Source organism: Scyliorhinus canicula, chromosome 7 (assembly GCF_902713615.1).
Source record: "Scyliorhinus canicula chromosome 7, sScyCan1.1, whole genome shotgun sequence".
Taxonomy (NCBI): Eukaryota; Metazoa; Chordata; class Chondrichthyes; order Carcharhiniformes; family Scyliorhinidae; genus Scyliorhinus; species Scyliorhinus canicula.
In genome coordinates this window covers 122,741,510-122,760,285 of record NC_052152.1, presented here as the reverse complement: position 1 = coordinate 122,760,285, position 18,776 = coordinate 122,741,510, and the positions used below count along the sequence as shown (strand labels likewise).

The 18,776-nt window shown below is 44.1% G+C and overlaps 1 protein-coding gene across 7 annotated transcripts in view; it reads right to left on the bottom strand.

Annotated features, from left to right (window-relative positions):
• pcid2 (PCI domain containing 2) overlaps positions 1 to 18,776 on the bottom strand; it is a 101,956-nt gene that overhangs the window by 41,673 nt on the left and 41,507 nt on the right. For 6 of the 7 annotated variants that reach the window (XM_038802854.1, XM_038802857.1, XM_038802853.1 and 3 more), the window contains 2 exons: positions 17,011 to 17,052; positions 6,125 to 6,179 (listed from right to left, as the gene is read on the bottom strand). In XM_038802854.1, coding sequence (XP_038658782.1) covers positions 6,125 to 6,179; positions 17,011 to 17,052 — 97 coding nt within the window. The remainder of the gene's footprint in view (positions 1 to 6,124; positions 6,180 to 17,010; positions 17,053 to 18,776) is intronic. The other variant, XM_038802856.1, reaches the window with a different exon arrangement.

Here is an 18,776-nt window from a genome sequence, read left to right as displayed (position 1 = left end):
TAATAAAATGGCAGTCAGCATAGAAAAGGTAGCTAATGCTACCTCCGCAAACCTGTTCAGAATTTCCGCTGAAATGCTAGCTACCTGTACTGTGGCCTTGCAAAATCGAATGGCTCTTGATTATGTTCTCGCCGAGAGATGGGACACAGAATCATAGAATTTACAGTGCAGAAGGAGGCCATTCGGCCCAACGAGTCTGCACCGGCTATTAGAAAGAGCACCCCACTTAAGCCAACACTTCAAACCTATCCCCATTATCCGGTAACCCCACCTAACATTTTTGGAACAAGGGCAATTTACCATAGCCAATCCACCTTAACCATCACATCGGAGGAAACCGGAGGGAACTCCGCAGTCATGGGGAGAACGTTCAGACTCCGCAGAGACAGGGACCCAAGCCGGGAATCGAACCTGGGACCCTGGAGCTGTGAGGCAACTGTGCTAACCAGGAGGAGGTTACAAAACTAAAGTAACCAGAGTCCAGCTCCTGGGATCGGGCTACTGGGTGGCTAGGGTCCTTGGGAGCCTCAGTGGTGAAGGATTGGTCATGTTCTTTGTCGTCATTTTTGCTATGCATGTTTTAATTATAATGATCAAATGTATCTGGAAGAGAATGTCAAGAAGCCCTAAAATGGTGCCTCTGTATTCCCTTAAACAAATACCTCTACAGGGTATGTGCGGTTCTTACTATTAGCCCAAATTGCTTGTAACATTTTCAAGCCTTGCCCATTCCAGCGTTGAAGGCTATTCCTAAGCAAAGGGATCATCACAGGCAACTGTGAATTTGTTCCTTATAGTTTTTATTTATTTTATTTTACTTTTCATTTCATTTTAATTGTGATTCATTCTATTAGGTTTAGAAGAATCAAAAGGGGGGACCGATAGAGTGTTGATTTATTCATCGTTTTAGTGCTAGTTGAATGCAAGTAGCTGAGAGTTAAAATTATTAAAAGTGTCTTGACATGTGGGAATCAGTCATTGTTTCACATAATGAATTAGTCATTGAATTCCAGGGTCTTGACTGTTGGAATCCAGACATTGTTTCAGTCATTGTATTAGATAAGGAATCACCTTATCTAAGAATGTTCTCAGTCTAGTCAACTAACCAGTTATAGCAAGGTCTCCGGGCTAAGCTGTGTAACATGGAGCGCGTGAGAAACATAGGCAGTAATTTTCCTGCAACTGCGCCTGCAGATGCTGAGCTAGTTTTGATAAGCACCAGTCAATCTTAAGTAAAGTCCAATGTTTGATCAACAAATCATCCTGTAAATAACAGACATTCATTTGAACAAACCAGGTCTCAGCTGAGAATTAGAAACCAATGAGAGTAAATCAGGGTTTAAACTTGAGCTAAGAATTCCCTTAAAAGTGGGACCTCATGGTCGAGATCTCTTTTCCTAAAGTCCTGTAATCTTCAATCATCTATCTGTTCATTTGTGTTGAAGTGATTTCTTTATGTTTTATGCTTTTTGCCATGTGTTCAACCTTTTTATGTATTGTTTGCTATTTTGTTTCTAAGTTCTGATTCAAGTGTATTCAAGTGAATAATTAGCAATAAAGTCATATTTTTGACACCTCCAATCAACCAGACTATCAACTCTATTCAAAGGTGAGTCCCAACTTTCACCTGCAAATTTTGAAATTGCAGCCTGTGCACCAAGGACTAGGTTATTAATATGTATTACGAAGAGCACAAATCCTAACACTTATCCCGAGGAACACATTAGAGATGCAAGGCCATCCTTACTCATGGTTACAGGTTCAAATATCATGAACACATCATTTAAGCGTTGCATATGCAAGGGGTTGAAGGTTAGGGCTCATTTCATCAAAATGCCTTTCTTGTGGAAATTGACAAAAACGCTAGCGAGACCTAGCAGGGATCCTCTGGCTAGACTATCTATTTGAACTTGACTGCGTGAGTTGCTAAATGCATAATTTCAATAAATACAGATTGAGAATACGGCAATGTGTACATACTGCCATAGTGATAGTGACACAGCGCAAATGTCCTTCAGATTGTAAATGAGTTAACAATGTCAAACAAGCACAGACAAGGCATTGCTATTAATATGTAGGCTGGGTATAATCTTGGCGAAAGTGTAAGAATCCTTCACTGTGTACATGAAAACTCACTGAAAACTGGCTGTAGTAATTAACTCAACTATTTGGCCAATTCCTGTCAAAAACTGTAATTGTTCAAATCAACAACACCCCTTTCTCCTCCTGTATGATAAATTGCTGTGACTGTTTGAAATTTGGTATTCTTTCATTTGTCCTGTGAGTGCAAGATAAAAAACTTTGGTAACATATCTCTCTTTTCAACAAGATTCAGGTTCGGTATTGCAGAGTGATATTTGTAGAACTATGGAGCGAGTGCTAAAAACGGTGGTGGAAGTGGTCAATGATTTCAAAAGGAACTTAAATGGGTACTCAAGGGAAATAAACTAGCAGTAATATGGGGATAGAGCGGGAATGGGATTGACTGGAATACGGGATAGAGTGGGAATCAAATTGACTGGATACTGGGATAGAGCGGGGAATGGGATTGACTAGAATATGGGATAGAACAGGAATGAGAATGACTGGAGTACAGGATAGAGCGGGAATGGGATTTACTGGATACCGGGATAGAGCGGGGAATCTGATTGACTGGAATATAGGATAGAGCAGGAATGGGATTTACTGGATACTGGGATAGAGCAGGGAATGGGATTGACTGGAATACAGGATAGAACGGTGGAGATCTGGAATGAACTAGAGTCGCTTTTTCCTGACTGTAATGACAATGAAATAGGTGTCAATAGATCCTAATATTGAATAAACTGTTGTCTTTCACAGGGGAAAATGGGACTTATTCCCCACTACTATGTCCTGTTTGGTTGACCTTTTATATTTGTGAATGTGACATCATGGCAACAGTCATTAGTGAGTTTCCATCTGATCTGGTATCAGCATCAGGTACATTTGCAGCTTCTGAATGGTTAGATGCGGTCTGAGCTCCGTCTGTTCTTAAAATATATTCGAAACCACCCTCCCTCAAACCATTCCAACTACTTTCCATTTCTCATTCTGGCTATCACGTGGTCTCTCACTCTGAAATTTTCAATTTAGTGGTGTGGCAAAGAATGTCCACCTTTCACTGTTTCTCGATAGGGGGAAGATTATCGGAAAAATCATTGCAGTGAGGCCTGAGGCAGCCTGAAGTTGACTAACATTTTCTGAGCACAAATACCACAAACAGTCATGGGGATGCTGAAATCTGGAACAACCAGGTCCTCACTGTGCACCAGTGGTAGAGGGAGTGAATGATTAATGCGGTTGATGGGTGCCAATCAAGTGGGCTGCATTGTCCTGGATGGTGTTGAGCTTCTTGAGTGTTGTTGGAGCTGCACCCATCCAAGCAAATGGAGACAATCCAACAATCTCCTGACTTGTACCTTATAGATGGTAGATAGACTTTGGGGAGTCAGCTGAGTTACCCGCCTCAGGATTCCCAGCCTACTCTTGCAGCCGTAATGTTTACATGGCAATCCTCGCAGTGTCACATTCACAAAATTGTCCCTTATCAATCCAATGAGGGTCGGTTGCTGGTATTACCATGTCACTAAATGTCACAGCTTTCATTTATTTATTTATTCTCAGGATATCATACAATTTACAGTGCAGAAGAAGGCCATACGGCCCATTAAGTCTGCACTGGCTCTTGGAACAAGCACCCTACTTAAGCCCCCACTACCCTATCCCTGTAACCCAGCAACCCCATCTAACCTAAGGGCAATTTATCATGGCCTATCCACCTAACCTGCACATCTTTGGACTGTGGGAGGAAACCGGAGCTCCCGGAGGAAACCCACACAGACACGTGGAGAACATGCAGACTCCGCACACACAACGACCCAAGCGGGAATCGTACCTGGGACCCTGGTGCTGTGAAGCCGTAGTGCTAACTACTATGCTTCCGTACAGCCCATATGGACATCACTAGAATGTTTGCAATTATTGCCCATCCCTCATTGCCTGAGAAGATGGTGGTCGACCTTCATGAACTGATGTAGTTGTTGGAGTTTGAGATAACTGAGCGTCTTGTTGCGTCACTTCAGAGGGCAATTAAAAGTAAATCACACTGATGTGTGACCGGAGTCAGATACAGGTCGGATCAGGAAAGGAGGTAGCTCTTCTTCCAAAAAGGAATCAGTGAAGCAGCTGGGTTTTTATAATAACCCGACATCTTCACTTCTGTTCAGTCCTACTGACAACAGTTTTTTTATATCCAGACGTTTTGAAAATAATTAAAAATCTCAAACTACCATGGTGGAATTTGGGCTTGATTTTCTTCTTTTTTAAAATATTTTTTATTCTCCTGCTTTTTCACATTTTCTCCCAAATTTACACCCACCAACAATAAACAATAATCAGCAACAAATATGTCAATCCCCATATCAATAACAGCGATCCCATCCTCACACTAAACCCCAAACATTCACCCACATGTTCACATAAACTGACAAAAAGGAATCAGGTATTCCCCATAGCCCCCATTAATACCTATCGCCCCCCCCTCCCCCAACCCTCCCACCCACCCACCCCAACTAATGTCCGATGTTATCCAGTTCTTGAAAGTGCATAATGAATAATGCCCATGAATTGTAGAACCCCTCCATCCTTACCCTCAGTTCAAACTTAACTTTCTCAAGAGTCAAGAATTCCAACAGGTCCCCCCGCCACGCAAGGGCACAGGGTGGAGAGGCTGCTCTCCAACCCATCAGGATCCACCTTCGGGCGATCAACGAGGCGAAGGCTACATCTGCCTCCGCACCCGTTTCCAACCCTGGCTGGTCCGACACCCCGAATATGGCCTCCCGGGGGTCCGGGTCCAGTTTCACGTGTACCGCTTTAGAAATTACCCTCAAAAACCTCCTTCCAGTAATCCTCTAGCTTTGGACAGGTCCAGAACATATGAACGTGATTAGCCACCGCCCCCCCCCCCACCCTGCCGCTGCCAACGTTCACACACATCTTCTACTCCTTCAAAGAATCGGCTCATCCATGCCCTTGTGAGGTGTGCTCTGTATACCACCTTCAGCTGTATCAGGCCCAATCTCGTGCACAAGGTGGAGGCGTTCGAGCACCTCACACCAGAACCCCTCCTCAATATCCTCTCCCAACTCTTCCTCCCACTTTGCTTTGAACCCCTCCAGTGGTGCCTTCTCCTCTTCCAAAATAGCTCCATAAACCACTGGAAGTGCCCCCTTCTCCAGCCCCCATGTCGTCAGCACCTCCTCCAGCAATGTGGAGGCCGGCTCCACTGGGAAGCTCTGTATCTCCTTTCTGGCAAAATCTCGAACATGCATATATCTAAACATTTCCCCCTGCTCCAGCCCATATTTCGCTCCCAGCTCCTTCAATCCGACCCCGAAGAAACAAATCTTTTAGCGTCTTAAACCCTCCTCCGATTTCCGAAAAGTTCTATCCCACTTCCCTGGCTCAAATCTGTGGTTCCCCCGAATCGGTATTTCCCTTGACCCTGCCCACAACCCGAAGTGTTGGCAAAATTGCCTCCAAATTTTCAATGAAGCTATGATTACTGGACTCCCTGAGTATTTCCCCGAGGCCATAGAAAGTGGCGCTGTTGCTAGTGCTTGCAATCCCGACCCCCGACACAAGCTCTCCTCCATTCTGACCCACTGGGAATCAACCCCTCTGACCCAGCTCCGCACCTTCTCCACATTCGGCGCCCAGTAGTAATACATCAGGTTCGGAAGACCCAAACCCCCTGCCTGCCTTCACCTCTGTAGCAGCACCTTTCTAACTCTGGCCACCTTCCCTCCCCATATGAATGAAGTAATCATTCCCTCAATCTCTTGGAAAAAGCCTTTGGCAGGAAAATCGGCAGGCATGGAAAATAAACAGAAATCGCGGCAACACGTTCATTTTAACCGCCCGTACCCGACCCACCAGTGACAGAGGGAGACTATCCCACCATGCCAGATCAGCTTTCACTCTCCCCACCAAGCTAGAAATGTTGTTGGGCTGACTTTCTAAGCATTCTTATTCCACGAACGTGACTACTGCACACTGCGTTAATCATTTTATAGATTCCCATAAACAGTGCAATACTCACATTATTGGCAAATATCCGCAGGTCCAGAGCCACTGCATACATAATTGGTAGAGCCCTGAGAGGGACAAAACTCAGACAGGTCAAGAATAAAAAATACACTGTGCCTTAAAAATCAATTTATAATTTGGTTAATTCATAGATATTGTCATGTGAGAGTACCTTTAAGAAATTGGTGTTTATCAAATAGCTGTAGTGGGTGTACCTTAAAGAAATGGGTGTTTGTCAAATGGCTGCAGTGATGTCAGAGAGTGGGTGGAGCTGGGCTGTCTGCTTTTACTTTCGCTTTGAACAAAAGCTGGCGTGCGTCTGTGAGTTTTAGTTTCGTTTTCAGAGCTGGATAGCTGCAGGCAAAGCAGACAGCTGTATAAGGATCTCTCTCTGCAATCTATAGACTGTCTCCAGATCATTTGAGGATTTCAAAGTGATAACTGCTCTCAGTAGAGAATTTCACTCTGATCTCTTGTGTTAAAGAGGATATTTGTCTTATGGGTGTTGCAAGGAAAGATTAAGGGTTACTTTTGGAATATTGTATCTGTGGGGATTATTGGTGTTGATAGTTGTTAAGATGTTTACTGTGGGTTTATAAAGTGTTAACTGGATTTCACAGAATAAATATTGTTTTTGTTTAAACATACTTTAGCTCTCTGTTGCACTACACCTGTAAAGTGGGCCCTTGTGCACTAATCACCAAAATGTATTTAAAGTTATGGGTCATCTGAACTCCATGATACACTTTGGGGTTCTCTAAACCCTGGCCTATAATAATATGAAGCCTCGAATTAGCTCCGAGATATCTTTCCCAGCTTACGAAGCACCTTTGCAGGAACTCACGGAAACGTTAAACAAATCAACAGTTACCCTTCCTACTGCTTTGCTGCAAGATTTAAGCATCTATTCTAAAGATAATGGGCAGAAATATGAAGGAGTTATACCTTTCCACTAGAGTACTAGATACAATAAGATTGTATAAGTGTCATTGGCATCTAACAACTATACCCGAAGGGCATCAATTGAAAAAGTGATGTCAGAATGCTCCAATTCCCACAATTTATTTTTGTTCCAATAGGGACATTAGGTTATTTACATATTCACTCATTTATAAAGGCCATGGATGTGATTTGAGACAGATTCAAGGAATTTAGATAGGCTTACATTCCCTCCCTCGGATCTGAGATAAATCACAAAACACAGCTCACTTTAGTTCAGCTTCATTGCCCCAATCGGTGTTGCTGCTAACTGCCTTTATTCCATTTATGGTAAGTGCATCAGCAAACTTGGCAGCAGTGGTGTCCAAAGTGCTGAATTCCTTAAATTAATGCAGTTGAGTGTTATTGCCTTCCGCAGCAAAAGTCTCATGAATTGTAGGGCAGTGGACGAAGTTCCATCCCCCTGACCTGAACCCACCCACTCCCACCCATTTCAACTTTTAAAATTTTGTTTTTAAAATATTTAGTGTCTCCAATTCATTTTTTCCAATGAAAGGCCAATTTAGTGTGGCCAATCCACCTAGCCTGCACATCTTTTGGGTCCACGCAAACACGGGGAGAATGTGCAAACTCCACACGGACAGTGACCCAGGGCCAGGATCGAATCTGGGACCTCGGCGCCTTGAGACAGCAGTAGTAATCACTGCACCACCGTGCTGCTGCACTCACCTCAACTTATCCCCCCCTCGGATGTCTGACCACCAACCTAGCACAACCCTCCTTCAACTATGCACCCGAACCCAACCCCACAGAACCCCCCCTCCGATCTGTATGACATTCTCCCCCAACCATAACCCCTGAAACCCACCTGGAACACCTCCTACTGGTACCAACCCACACTCACCCACTCCAACCTGTTTTCTGAACTTGCTGCACTCCATTCTCTGAAGTCTGACCCTGATCTTGTGGCCAAACCTGCTGATAAGGTAGTGCTGTTGTCTGACATACTGACCTTTACCTCGCAGACTCAGTATCAATTCTCAGACACTACCTCCCCTGGACCATGACCCCATCACCAAACATTAAGCCACTGTTTCCAAGATTGCCACTGATCTTATCGCCTCTGGAGATCTTTCCTCCAGTTTCCACACACATAGTGCCCCAACCTCACACAGCCCACTTATAGAACATAGAACAGCACAGCACAGAACAGGCCTTCTACCCCTTTCCCAGAATCCACAAACAGGACTCCCTGGTAGACCCATTGTATCAGCCTGTTCATGCCCCACCGGAATGATTTCTTCCAATCTTGACCCCATCCTCTCTCCTTGTCCAGTCTCTTCCATCCATATTAGTGATTCCTTTGATGCCATACGTCATATCAACAATTTCCAGTTCCCTGGCCGAAACCGCCTGCTCTTCACTGTGGATGTGCAATGCCTTCTCACTTCCATCCCCACCAGGATGATCTGAGGGCTCTCTACTGCTTCCTTGAGCAGAGGCCTGAACAATCTCTGTCCACCACCACTCTCCTCCATATGACTGAACTTTTTCTGTCACTCAACAATTTTTCCTTTAACTTGTCTCACTTCCTGCAAAAAGGGTACCCACATGAGCCCCTGTTATGCCTGCTTTTTGTGGATTATGTGGAATACTCCTTGTTCCAGTCTTACTCGGCCCTCTTCCCCCAATTTTTGCCATGGCAGTATTGATGCCACTTCATGCTCTCATCTGGACTTGGAAAAAAATGATCAATTTTGCTTCCAGTTTCCATCCCTCTCTCATGGTCTATCACTGACAACTCCCTTCCCTCCTTTGACCACTCTCTCCATTTCCAGTGATAGACCCACCACCAATATTCATTACAAACCCACTGACTCCCACAGCAACCTCAACTACACTTCCTGACACCCCCACATCCTGCAAGGACTTCATCCCATTCTCCTGTTCTCCACCTCTGTTCCAATGATGCCACCTTAGTTAGCATACTGGAGTGACTGCTTCCTCTATGACGCCCTTGTCCACTCTTCTATTACACCCAACTCCCCACCCCTTTCCCACAACACCTTCCCATGCAATCACATAAGGTGCAACACCTGCCCCATTATCACTTACCTCCTCACTGCCCAAAGCCCCAAACACTCTTTTCAGGTGAATCATCATTTTACTTGCAACTTCTTCAATCTGGTTTATCGCTGCTCCCAATGAGTTTTCCTCTACATTGGTTAACACAGACTGGATGACCTCTTTGTGGAGCACCTTCGCTCAGTCCGCATGCTGAACCCAATCTTCCTGTTCTGTGGCATTTTTACTCAGCACCTTGTTTTTGCATGTACATGGGACAGAAGATGAGCTGAGATGGATGAATCCCTACAGTGTAGAGGGAAGCTATTTGACCCATCAAGTTTTCATCAGCCCTCTAAAAGAGCACGCTACCGTGGCCCATTCCCCTGCCATATCCCTGTAATCGCACCTAACCTACACATCTTTAGACACTAAGGGCCAATTTAGCCATGGCCAATCCACCTAACTTGCACATCTTTGGATCATGGGAGTAAACCGGAGCACCCGGAGGAAACCCACACAGATACAGGGAGAATGTGAAAACTCCATAGACAGTGGGCGGCACAGTTGCTTCACAGCGCCAAGGATCCAGATTCAATTGTTGGCTTGGGTTTCGGTCTGTACGGAGTCTGAACGTTCTCCAAGTGTCTGCGGGGGGTTCCTTTGGATGCTCCAGTTTCCTCCCACAGTCCAAAGATGTGCAGGTTAGGTTGACTGGCCATGCTAAATTGCCCTTAGTGTCCAAAAAGCTCAGGTGGAGTTACTGGAATAGGGTGGAGATGTCGGCTTCAGTATGGTGCTCTTTCCAAGGGTTGGTGCACTCGATGGGCCGAATGACCTTCTTCTGCACTGTAAATTCTGATTCCACACAGTCCCTGGCACTGTGAGACAGCAGTGCTACCCACTGTGCCACATGTCCATCCTTGGTTTATTGCAATGTTATAGTGAAGCCCAACGTAAACTAGAGGAACAGCATCTAATCTTCAGATGAGACACGTTAACAGTGAGTGCAATAACTTTAGACTGAGAGCTTTTGTCTCTATCTTTCTTTTTAGTCCCAGAATTGTTACAGCACAGAAGGCCATTCAGCCCATCATTTCTGCATCATCTTTCCAACAGAGTATTATGACTTAGTGTATTTTCCCCACACCCCTGCGCATATATTCTGTTCAAATAACCACCTCATGCCCTCTTGAATGCCTCGATTGAACCTGCCTCTACCACACTTCCAGGCAGTGCATTCCAGACCCCAACCACTCCCTTTTTGCTCACATCACATTTGCTTCTTTGGCAATCACTTGAAATTTATGCCCTCGCATTCTTGATCCTTTTGCAAGCGGGAACAGTCCTCTCTCTATCTGCTCTGTCCAGATCCCTCATGGTTTTGAACATCAAATCTCCTGTTAGCCTTCTTCTCTCCAAGGAGGACAGTCCCAACCTCTCCAATTTGTCCTCATCCCTGGAACTATTCTTGCAAACTTTTTCTTTTACACTCTCTCCAATGCGTTCACATCTTTCCTATCGTGGGGCAACCAAAACTGTACACAATAATCCAGTTGAGGTCTAATTAATGCCTTGTATAAATTAAGCAGAACCTCCTTGCTCTTGTACTCTATGCCCCTATTAATAAAGCTATATGCTACTATATGCTTTATTAATTATTCTCTCCACCTGTCCTGCCACCTTCAATGATCGATGCACATATATATCCAGATCCCTTGGCTCCTGCACTTTCTTAAGAATTTACTCCCTATTTTATATTGTCTCTCAATGTTCATCCGACCAAAATGCATCAACTCACACTTCAAGTACCACCTATCTGCCCACTCCACCAACTTCTCTGTCCTCTTAGCAGTTTATAATACTTCCAAGTTTTGTCTTGTCCATAAACTTTGGAATTGTCCCCTGCACACCAAGATCTGGATCATTGATACAAATCAGGAAAAGCAAGGGCCCCAATACCGACCTCTGGGAAACATCACGACAAACATTCTTCCATAAAATTTTACCAGGAAAAATATCCATTGACCACTACTCTCGGCTTCCTATTATTCAGCCAACTTTGTATCCATGTTGCCACTGTCCCTTTTATTTCATTAATTATTCTTTTCTCACAAGACATTAAATCAAATGTCTTCTGGAAGTATATGTATACAACATCATCAACCTTTCTGTTACCTCTACAAAAATATCCACAAGCTTTTTAAACATGGTGACCCTCTTTAGAAATCCATGCTGGCTCTTCCTAATTAACCTGCATTTACTATGTGATTACTAATGAAATCCCAAATAGTTGTTTCTGAAAGCTTGCCCACCACTGATGTAAAACTGATGGGCCTTAGTTGCTGAGACAATCCTGAAAGACCTTTGTGAACAGGGGTGTAAAATTTGTAATTCTCTAGTTCTCTGGCACCACCCCGAGTCTAGAGAAGACAGCAAGATGATGGCCAAAGTCCCGGCAATTTCCATTCTCCCTTCCTTCAATATCCTTGGATGCATCCCATCAGTTCCCTGTGCCTTGCCAATTTTAGTTCCAACAACACTTTCCCTTTATCAATTTTTTTAAATTCTTTTTTTAAAAACATTTTTGTCCAATTAAGGGCCAATTTAGCATGGTTAATCCACCGACCTGCACATCTTTGGGTTGTGGGGGTGAGACCCACGCAGACACGGGGAGAATGTGCAAACTCCGCACGGACCGTGACCTGGGACTCAGATCAAACTTGGGTGCTCGGCACCAAGAGACAGCAGTGCTAACCTTGTGCCACCGTGCCACCCTTTCTAATCAACTTTAAAACCCTTCTAGGGACAAAGTACCATGCTTGAATCTACCTCCTTGGTAAAGACGGATGCAAAGTATTCATTTAATACCTCAGCTATGCTCCCTACCTCCATGTGTAAATTCCCTTTTAGGTCCCTATTTTGCTCTACTCCTTTTACAATTTATATGCCTATAGACTTCAGGATTCTCATTTATGTTGGCTGCCAGGTATTTCTTATTATCCCTCTCCACTATCCTGGGCTATCACTGGGCTAAATCGCTGGCTTTTGAAGCAGACCATGCAGGCCAGCAGCACGGCTCGATTCCCGTACAAGACTCCCCGGACAGGCGCCGGAATGTGGCGACTAGGGGCTTTTCACAGTAACTTCATTGAAGCCTACTCGTGACAATAAGCGATTTTCATTTCATTTCATTTCAAAATGTTTTTTGTCCCAATGCAAAGCCTCTCCTCGCCTTCTGGGTCACCTTTAGTTTTTTAGTTCTTTAATTTTGCTTTGAATTAAAATAGACGTTTGTTTTCCCATGAGCATATTCTGATAACTTACTGGCATCTCTTGCCATTAACACTTACTCTCTCTTCCCTTAGCTCCCACCAATCACTGACCTTCCACTGTGCTCCAGCTGCTCTAACCCCCCCTACATCACATTTCTCCCCTCTTTAGGTCTCAATACAGATTCAAAACATTAATTCTATTTTCTCTCTCCACAGATGCTGCCTGACATGCTGGATTTTTCAAGTTTATACTATTTTTGTTTCAGATTCCAGCATCTGTATTTTGCTTTTATTCATAAACAGAGTGTTTTGAGATGTCAGAGGTAGGTTCTTTACACAGAGAGTGGTGGGTGTGTGGAAAGCACTGCCAGCAGAGGTGGTGGAGTCAGTCATTAGGGACATTTAAGCGACTCTTGGACAGGCACATGGACAGCAGTAAATTGAAGGGGTGTAGGTTAGGTTGATCTTAGATTAGGATAAATGGTCGGCACCACATCCTGAGCCGAAGGGCCTGTACTGTTCTATTAAACATACCACAGTCTGTGAAAAAAATTAAAGCACCTCTGCTGATGCGCAGACTGCAAGAACACTAAAATAGTTCAGTTTGTCTTTCTCCCATGTCTGTAACACCCATAATACAAGCTCCTTCAGCCCAGAAATCAGTCTCGTGAATCTTCTCTGAATGGCTCCATTGCAGCTAAACCCTCCTTAAGTTAGACCAAAACCGTACCGTATTCTTGGTGCGGTCTCACCAATTCTGCAACAGTTGTCGCAAGATTTCCTTAATTTTATACGCTCTCCCCACCCCACGCAATTAAGATTTTGTGCAGTGTTGCTGCAAATCTTCGATTTCCAGATATTGGCTGACTTAGAATCACAGAAAAGTTACAGCACAGAAGGAGGGCCCTTTGGCCCATCTTGTCTATGTCAGCCCTAGGACACCCAAGTGCCCCTTTTTAATCGCACTTTCCTGCACCGGGTCCATAGCCCTGTAGCTCAGAGCACTTAAGGTTCAGGAGGTGCAGATCAAGGTCCTCTTTTAAAAGAGTTTAGGGTCTCTTGCCTCCGGAACCAACTCGGGCAGCGAATTTTAGACTCCCACTATAATAATAATAATCTTTATTATTGTCACAAGTAGGCTTACATTAACACTGCAATTAAGTTACTGTGAAAAGCCCCTAGTAGCCACATTCCGGCGCCTGTTCGGGTACACGGAGGGAGAATTCAGAATGTTCAATTCACCCACCAGCACGTCTTTTGGGACTTGTGGGAGGAAACCGGAGCAACCGGAGGAAGCCCATGCAGACACGGGGAGGACATGCAGACTCCACACAGTGACCCAAGCCGGGAATCGAACCTGGGATCCTGGTGCTGTGAAGCAACAGTGCTAATCACTGTGCTACCCTGCCTACCCTCTATGTAAAAAAGGTCCCTCTCATGTCCCCTCTACACTTTCTGCCACTTATCTTGAATCTATGTTCCCTGGTTCTAGAATTCTTCACCAGGGAATCAATTTTATCCTGTCCACCTGATCTCTTCCCCTCATAATTTTGTACACCTCAATTAAGTCACTCTTTGTTCCAAGGAAAATAACCCCAACCTATCCAATCTCTCCTTGCAGCTGCATTTTTCTAGCCCTGGCAACATTCTTGTAAGCCTCCTCTGCACTCACTCCAGAGCAGTAACGTCCTTCATCTAATGTGGCGACCAGAACTGCACACATTTTTCCAGTTGTGGCCTCAGCAGTGTCTTATACAATTCTAACATTATATCCTTATCTTTATATCATATACTTCTGCCAAAGAAGGACAGCACTCCATATGCTTTCTTAACAAACCTGTCTACTTGAACTGCTGCCTTTAGGGACCTGTGTACTTGTACGCCAAGATCTCTCACTTCATCTACCACTTTATTCTGTACTTCCCACAACTGTTCAACCTCCCTAAATGTATGACCTCACACTTCTCGGTGTTAAATTCCATCTACCACTTTATGCCCATTCCCCAAATCCACCTATATCGTTTTAAAGGTTATAGCTATCCACTACACGGTCCACCACTTTAGAACAGTACAGCACAGCACAGAACAGGCCCTTCGGCCCTCGATGTTGTGCTGAGCAATGATCACCCTACTCAAACTCACGTATCCACCATATACCCGTAACACAACAACACCCCCTTAACCTTACTTTTTAGGACACTACGGGCAATTTAGCATGGCCAATCCACCTAACCCGCACATCTTTGGACTGTGGGAGGAAACCGGAGCACCCGGAGGAAACCCACGCACACACGGGGAGGACGTGCAGACTCCACACAGACAGTGACCCAGCCGGGAATCGAACCTGGGACCCTGGAGCTGTGAAGCATTGATGCTAACCACTATGCTACCGTGCTGCCTTAATGGCCAATCTTTGTGTCACTTGCAGATTTCTTAACCATGCTCCCCATGTTCACGTCCAAATCGTTAATATGTAACACAAACAGTCAGGGTCCCAACACCGAGCCCAGTGGAATACCACTTGAAATAATGTCGGCGGCAGAGTGGTTAGCACTGCTGCTTACAGCTCGAGTGACCCCGTTTAATTCCGGCCTCGAGTGACTGTGTGTGTGGAGTTTGCACTTCCTTCTCGTTTCTCGGCCCAAATGGCACTGCAGCAGCACGGTAGAACAGTAGCACACGTGGCTAGCACTGTGGCTTCACAGCGCCAGGGTCCCAGATTAGATTCCCCGCTGGTTCACTGTCTGTGTGGAGTCTGCACGTTCTCCCCATATTTGTGTGGGTTTCCTCCGGGTACTCCAGTTTCCTCCCACAGTCCAAAGACGTGCAGGTTAGGTGGATTGGCCATGATAAATTGCCCTCAAGTGTCCAAAAAGGTGAGGAGAGGTTATTGCGTTATTGGGTACAGTGGAAGAACATAAGAGCATAAGAACTAGGAGCAGGAGTAGGCCATCTGGCCTCTCGAGCCTGCTCCGCCATTCAATTAGATCATGGCTGATCTTTTGTGGACTCAGCTCCACTTTCCGGCCCGAACACCATAACCCTTAATCCCTTTATTCTTCAAAAAACTATCTATCTTTACCTTAAAAACACGTAATGAAGGAGCCTCAACTGCTTCACTGGGCAAGGAATTCCATAGATTCACAACCCTTTGGGTGAAGAAGTTCCTCCTAAACTCAGTCCTAAATCTACTTCCCCTTATTTTGAGGCTATGAGGAAGTGAGGGCTTAAGTAGGTCGGTGCAGACTCGAAGGGCTGAATGGCCTCCTTTTGCACTGTATGTTCAATGTATCTATGTAAATTCTCTGATTCTATAATTGCAAGGGTAGCCATCAACCACTACCCTTTATTTTCTATTACTAAGCCAACTTTTTATCCTGTTTACCATGGGCTTTCACATTCTTGACCAATCTGCCATGTGAGACTTCGTCAAACTCCTTTCTGTCCAACTCATAATAGTTTTAGCTTTTGTTATGGTTCTGACTGAGCATTTCTTATTAATTGCAACAAGTAGGCATAGCACAGTTAGGGTAGTAAGGTTTGAGAATTTTTAGAATGCCTGTTGACTGTAACCACACTGATAATTGGCTTTATTTCACATGAAAGTAGAATTTCACAAGCAGCAATACACATCACAAAAGCATTCAAGCTCATGCAACAGAACAGGATGGAATATTATTCTCGAGATGTTTGTTCAAAATCCACGCTGTATAATCTGAAGTGTTATGTATGTAATTTTGCAGCAGATGTGACAGCTGTATGACCCATTATGCATAAGCCAGTCCTTTGAATGAGTTATCTGTTCCCCATATCATACTAAAAGCATGAGAAATCAGATCACAGCAGAGGGGTCTGTATTCAGCCAATTGTTTAACGTGAAAGACACAGCATTTTTTTACATGTTGATGTAACTTATATCTTGCAAAAGTTTCAAATGGCACACATGGAAATATCAATCATGGTTAAGTTGAGTTTGGTTACCTTGGCAGGTCTAGCCGTTCTATGAGGTTAACAGTAGGCAGAAAATATATTTAATACAAATCAGTTGGTTTTCTTCAGATTTCTGAATGTAAGGATACATATTTTAAGAATGCATGCGTGTATTTTTAATTGAGTAAAGTCACTCAGAATTTTTAAAAGCCTAATGAGTTTGCATTCATATTGAACATTTCACATCCTGAAAATGTCCCAAAGCACAGCACAGCCAAAAAAATACCGTAGTAATGTAACGACTACTTTTGCTGGGTAATGTGCCTGCCAATTTGGGCATGCCAAGGCCTCACAAACAACAATGCGATACAGGACTCGATATTGTGTTTAAGTGACTGTGGTTCGGGCTAAATGTAAGCCAAGACAACAGAGGAACTGCTCTACACTTTGTTCGGAAAGAGCACTTCCCAACAGTGTAACACTTCCGCAACTTCCCAACTGTAGAGACGAGAGTGCGACAATTGAGCCAAGGATAACACCAAAGGCTCCTCTGGGGCTGAGCAGGAAAGGACTTCCTCACCCTTGCAAATGGTGGAGTTGTAAACGTTTGTCACAAACAGCAGCAAGTCAAACATCATGACAGGAGGAGATATATTTTGAAATGATATTCAAACAAACAGTTGAAACTTACCAGTTCTCCTCTTTGTGAGCTTGGAATGCCCTCAAGAATGATGTTTTCCAATGAAGGAAAATATATTCACATATTATATCATAACTTCAATAAATCAAGAAATAAACTGTAACTGCTATTTTAAAAACAAATCAACTTCTTATGGTATTACTCCAGTCCATAATGTTGAAAGGTTTTACCACATGATCCCACAGACTGATAACAATACACTCTAAAAAGTGAATCAAAGTTGTAATACACAACTTGGTGATTCAAAAATTATGAAAAAGACCAGAAACAAATATTACAATTAAATTTTATTTCTATTTTCACACATACCATTGCAACTGGGGCTGGTTTAACACACTGGGCTAAATAGCTGGCTTTTAAAGCAGACCAAGGCAGACCAGCAGCACGGTTCAATTCCCATACCAGCTTCCCGAACAGGTGCCAAAATGTGGCGACTAGGGGCTTTTCACAGTAACTTCATTTGAAGCCTACATGTGACAATAAGTGATTTTCATTTTTTTCATTTCAACAGGGAAACCAAACTGAAAAGGGTCCAACAAAATTAGATGGGTCGTTCTTTGTACAATGTGTGCAGGAGGGTTTCCTGACACAATATGTTGACAGGCCAACAAGAGGCGAGGCCACATTGGATTTGGCTTTGGGTAATGAACCAGGCCAGGTGTTAGATCTGGAGGTAGGTGAGCACTTTGGAGACAGTGACCACAATTCGGTGACCTATACATTAGTGATGGGAAGGGATAAGTATACCCCGCAGGGCAAGAGTTATAGCTGGGGGAAGGGCAATTATGATGCCATTAGACATGACTTAGGATGTGTAGGTTGGAGAAGTAGGCTGCAAGGGTTGGGCACACTAGATATGTGGAGCTTGTTCAAGGAACAGCTATTGCGTGTTCTTGATAAGTACGTACCAGTCAGGCAGGGAGGAAGGGGGTAGAGCGAGGGAACCGTGGTTTACCAAAGAAGTGGAATCTCTTGTTAAGAGGAAGAAGGACGCCTATGTGAAGATGAGGCGTGAAGTTTCAGTTGGGGCGCTTGATAGTTACAAGGAAGCGAGGAAGGATCTAAAGAGAGAGCTAAGACGAGCAAGGAGAGGACATGAGAAGTCTTTGGCAGGTAGGATCAAGGAAAACCCAAAAGCTTTCTATAGGTATGTCAGGAATAAAAGAATGACTAGGGTAAGAGTAGGGCCAGTCAAGGACAGTGGTGGGAAGTTGTGTGTGGAGGCTGAGGAGATAAATGAGATACTAAATGAATACTTTTCGTCAGTATTCACTCAGGAAAAAGATAATGTTGTGGAGGAGAATGCTGAGACCCAGGCTATTAGAATAGATGGCATTGAGGTGCGCAGGGAAGAAGTGTTGGCAATTCTGGAAAAGGTGAAAATAGATAAGTCCCCGGGGCCTGATGGGATTTATCCTAGGATTCTCTGGGAAGCCAGGGAAGAGATTGCTGAGCCTTTGGCTTTGATTTTTATGTCATCATTGGCTACAGGAATAGAGCCAGAGGACTGGAGGATAGCAAATGTGGTCCCCTTTGTTCAAGAAGGGGAGTAGAGATAACCCCGGTAACTATAGGCCGGTGAGCCTCACGTCTGTTGTGGGTAAAGTCTTGGAGAGGATTATAAGAGATACGATTTATAATCATCTAGATAGGAATAATATGATTAGGGATAGTCAGCATGGTTTTGTGAAGGGTAGGTCATACCTCACAAACCTTATCGAGTTCTTTGAGAAGGTGACTGAACAGGTAGACGAGGA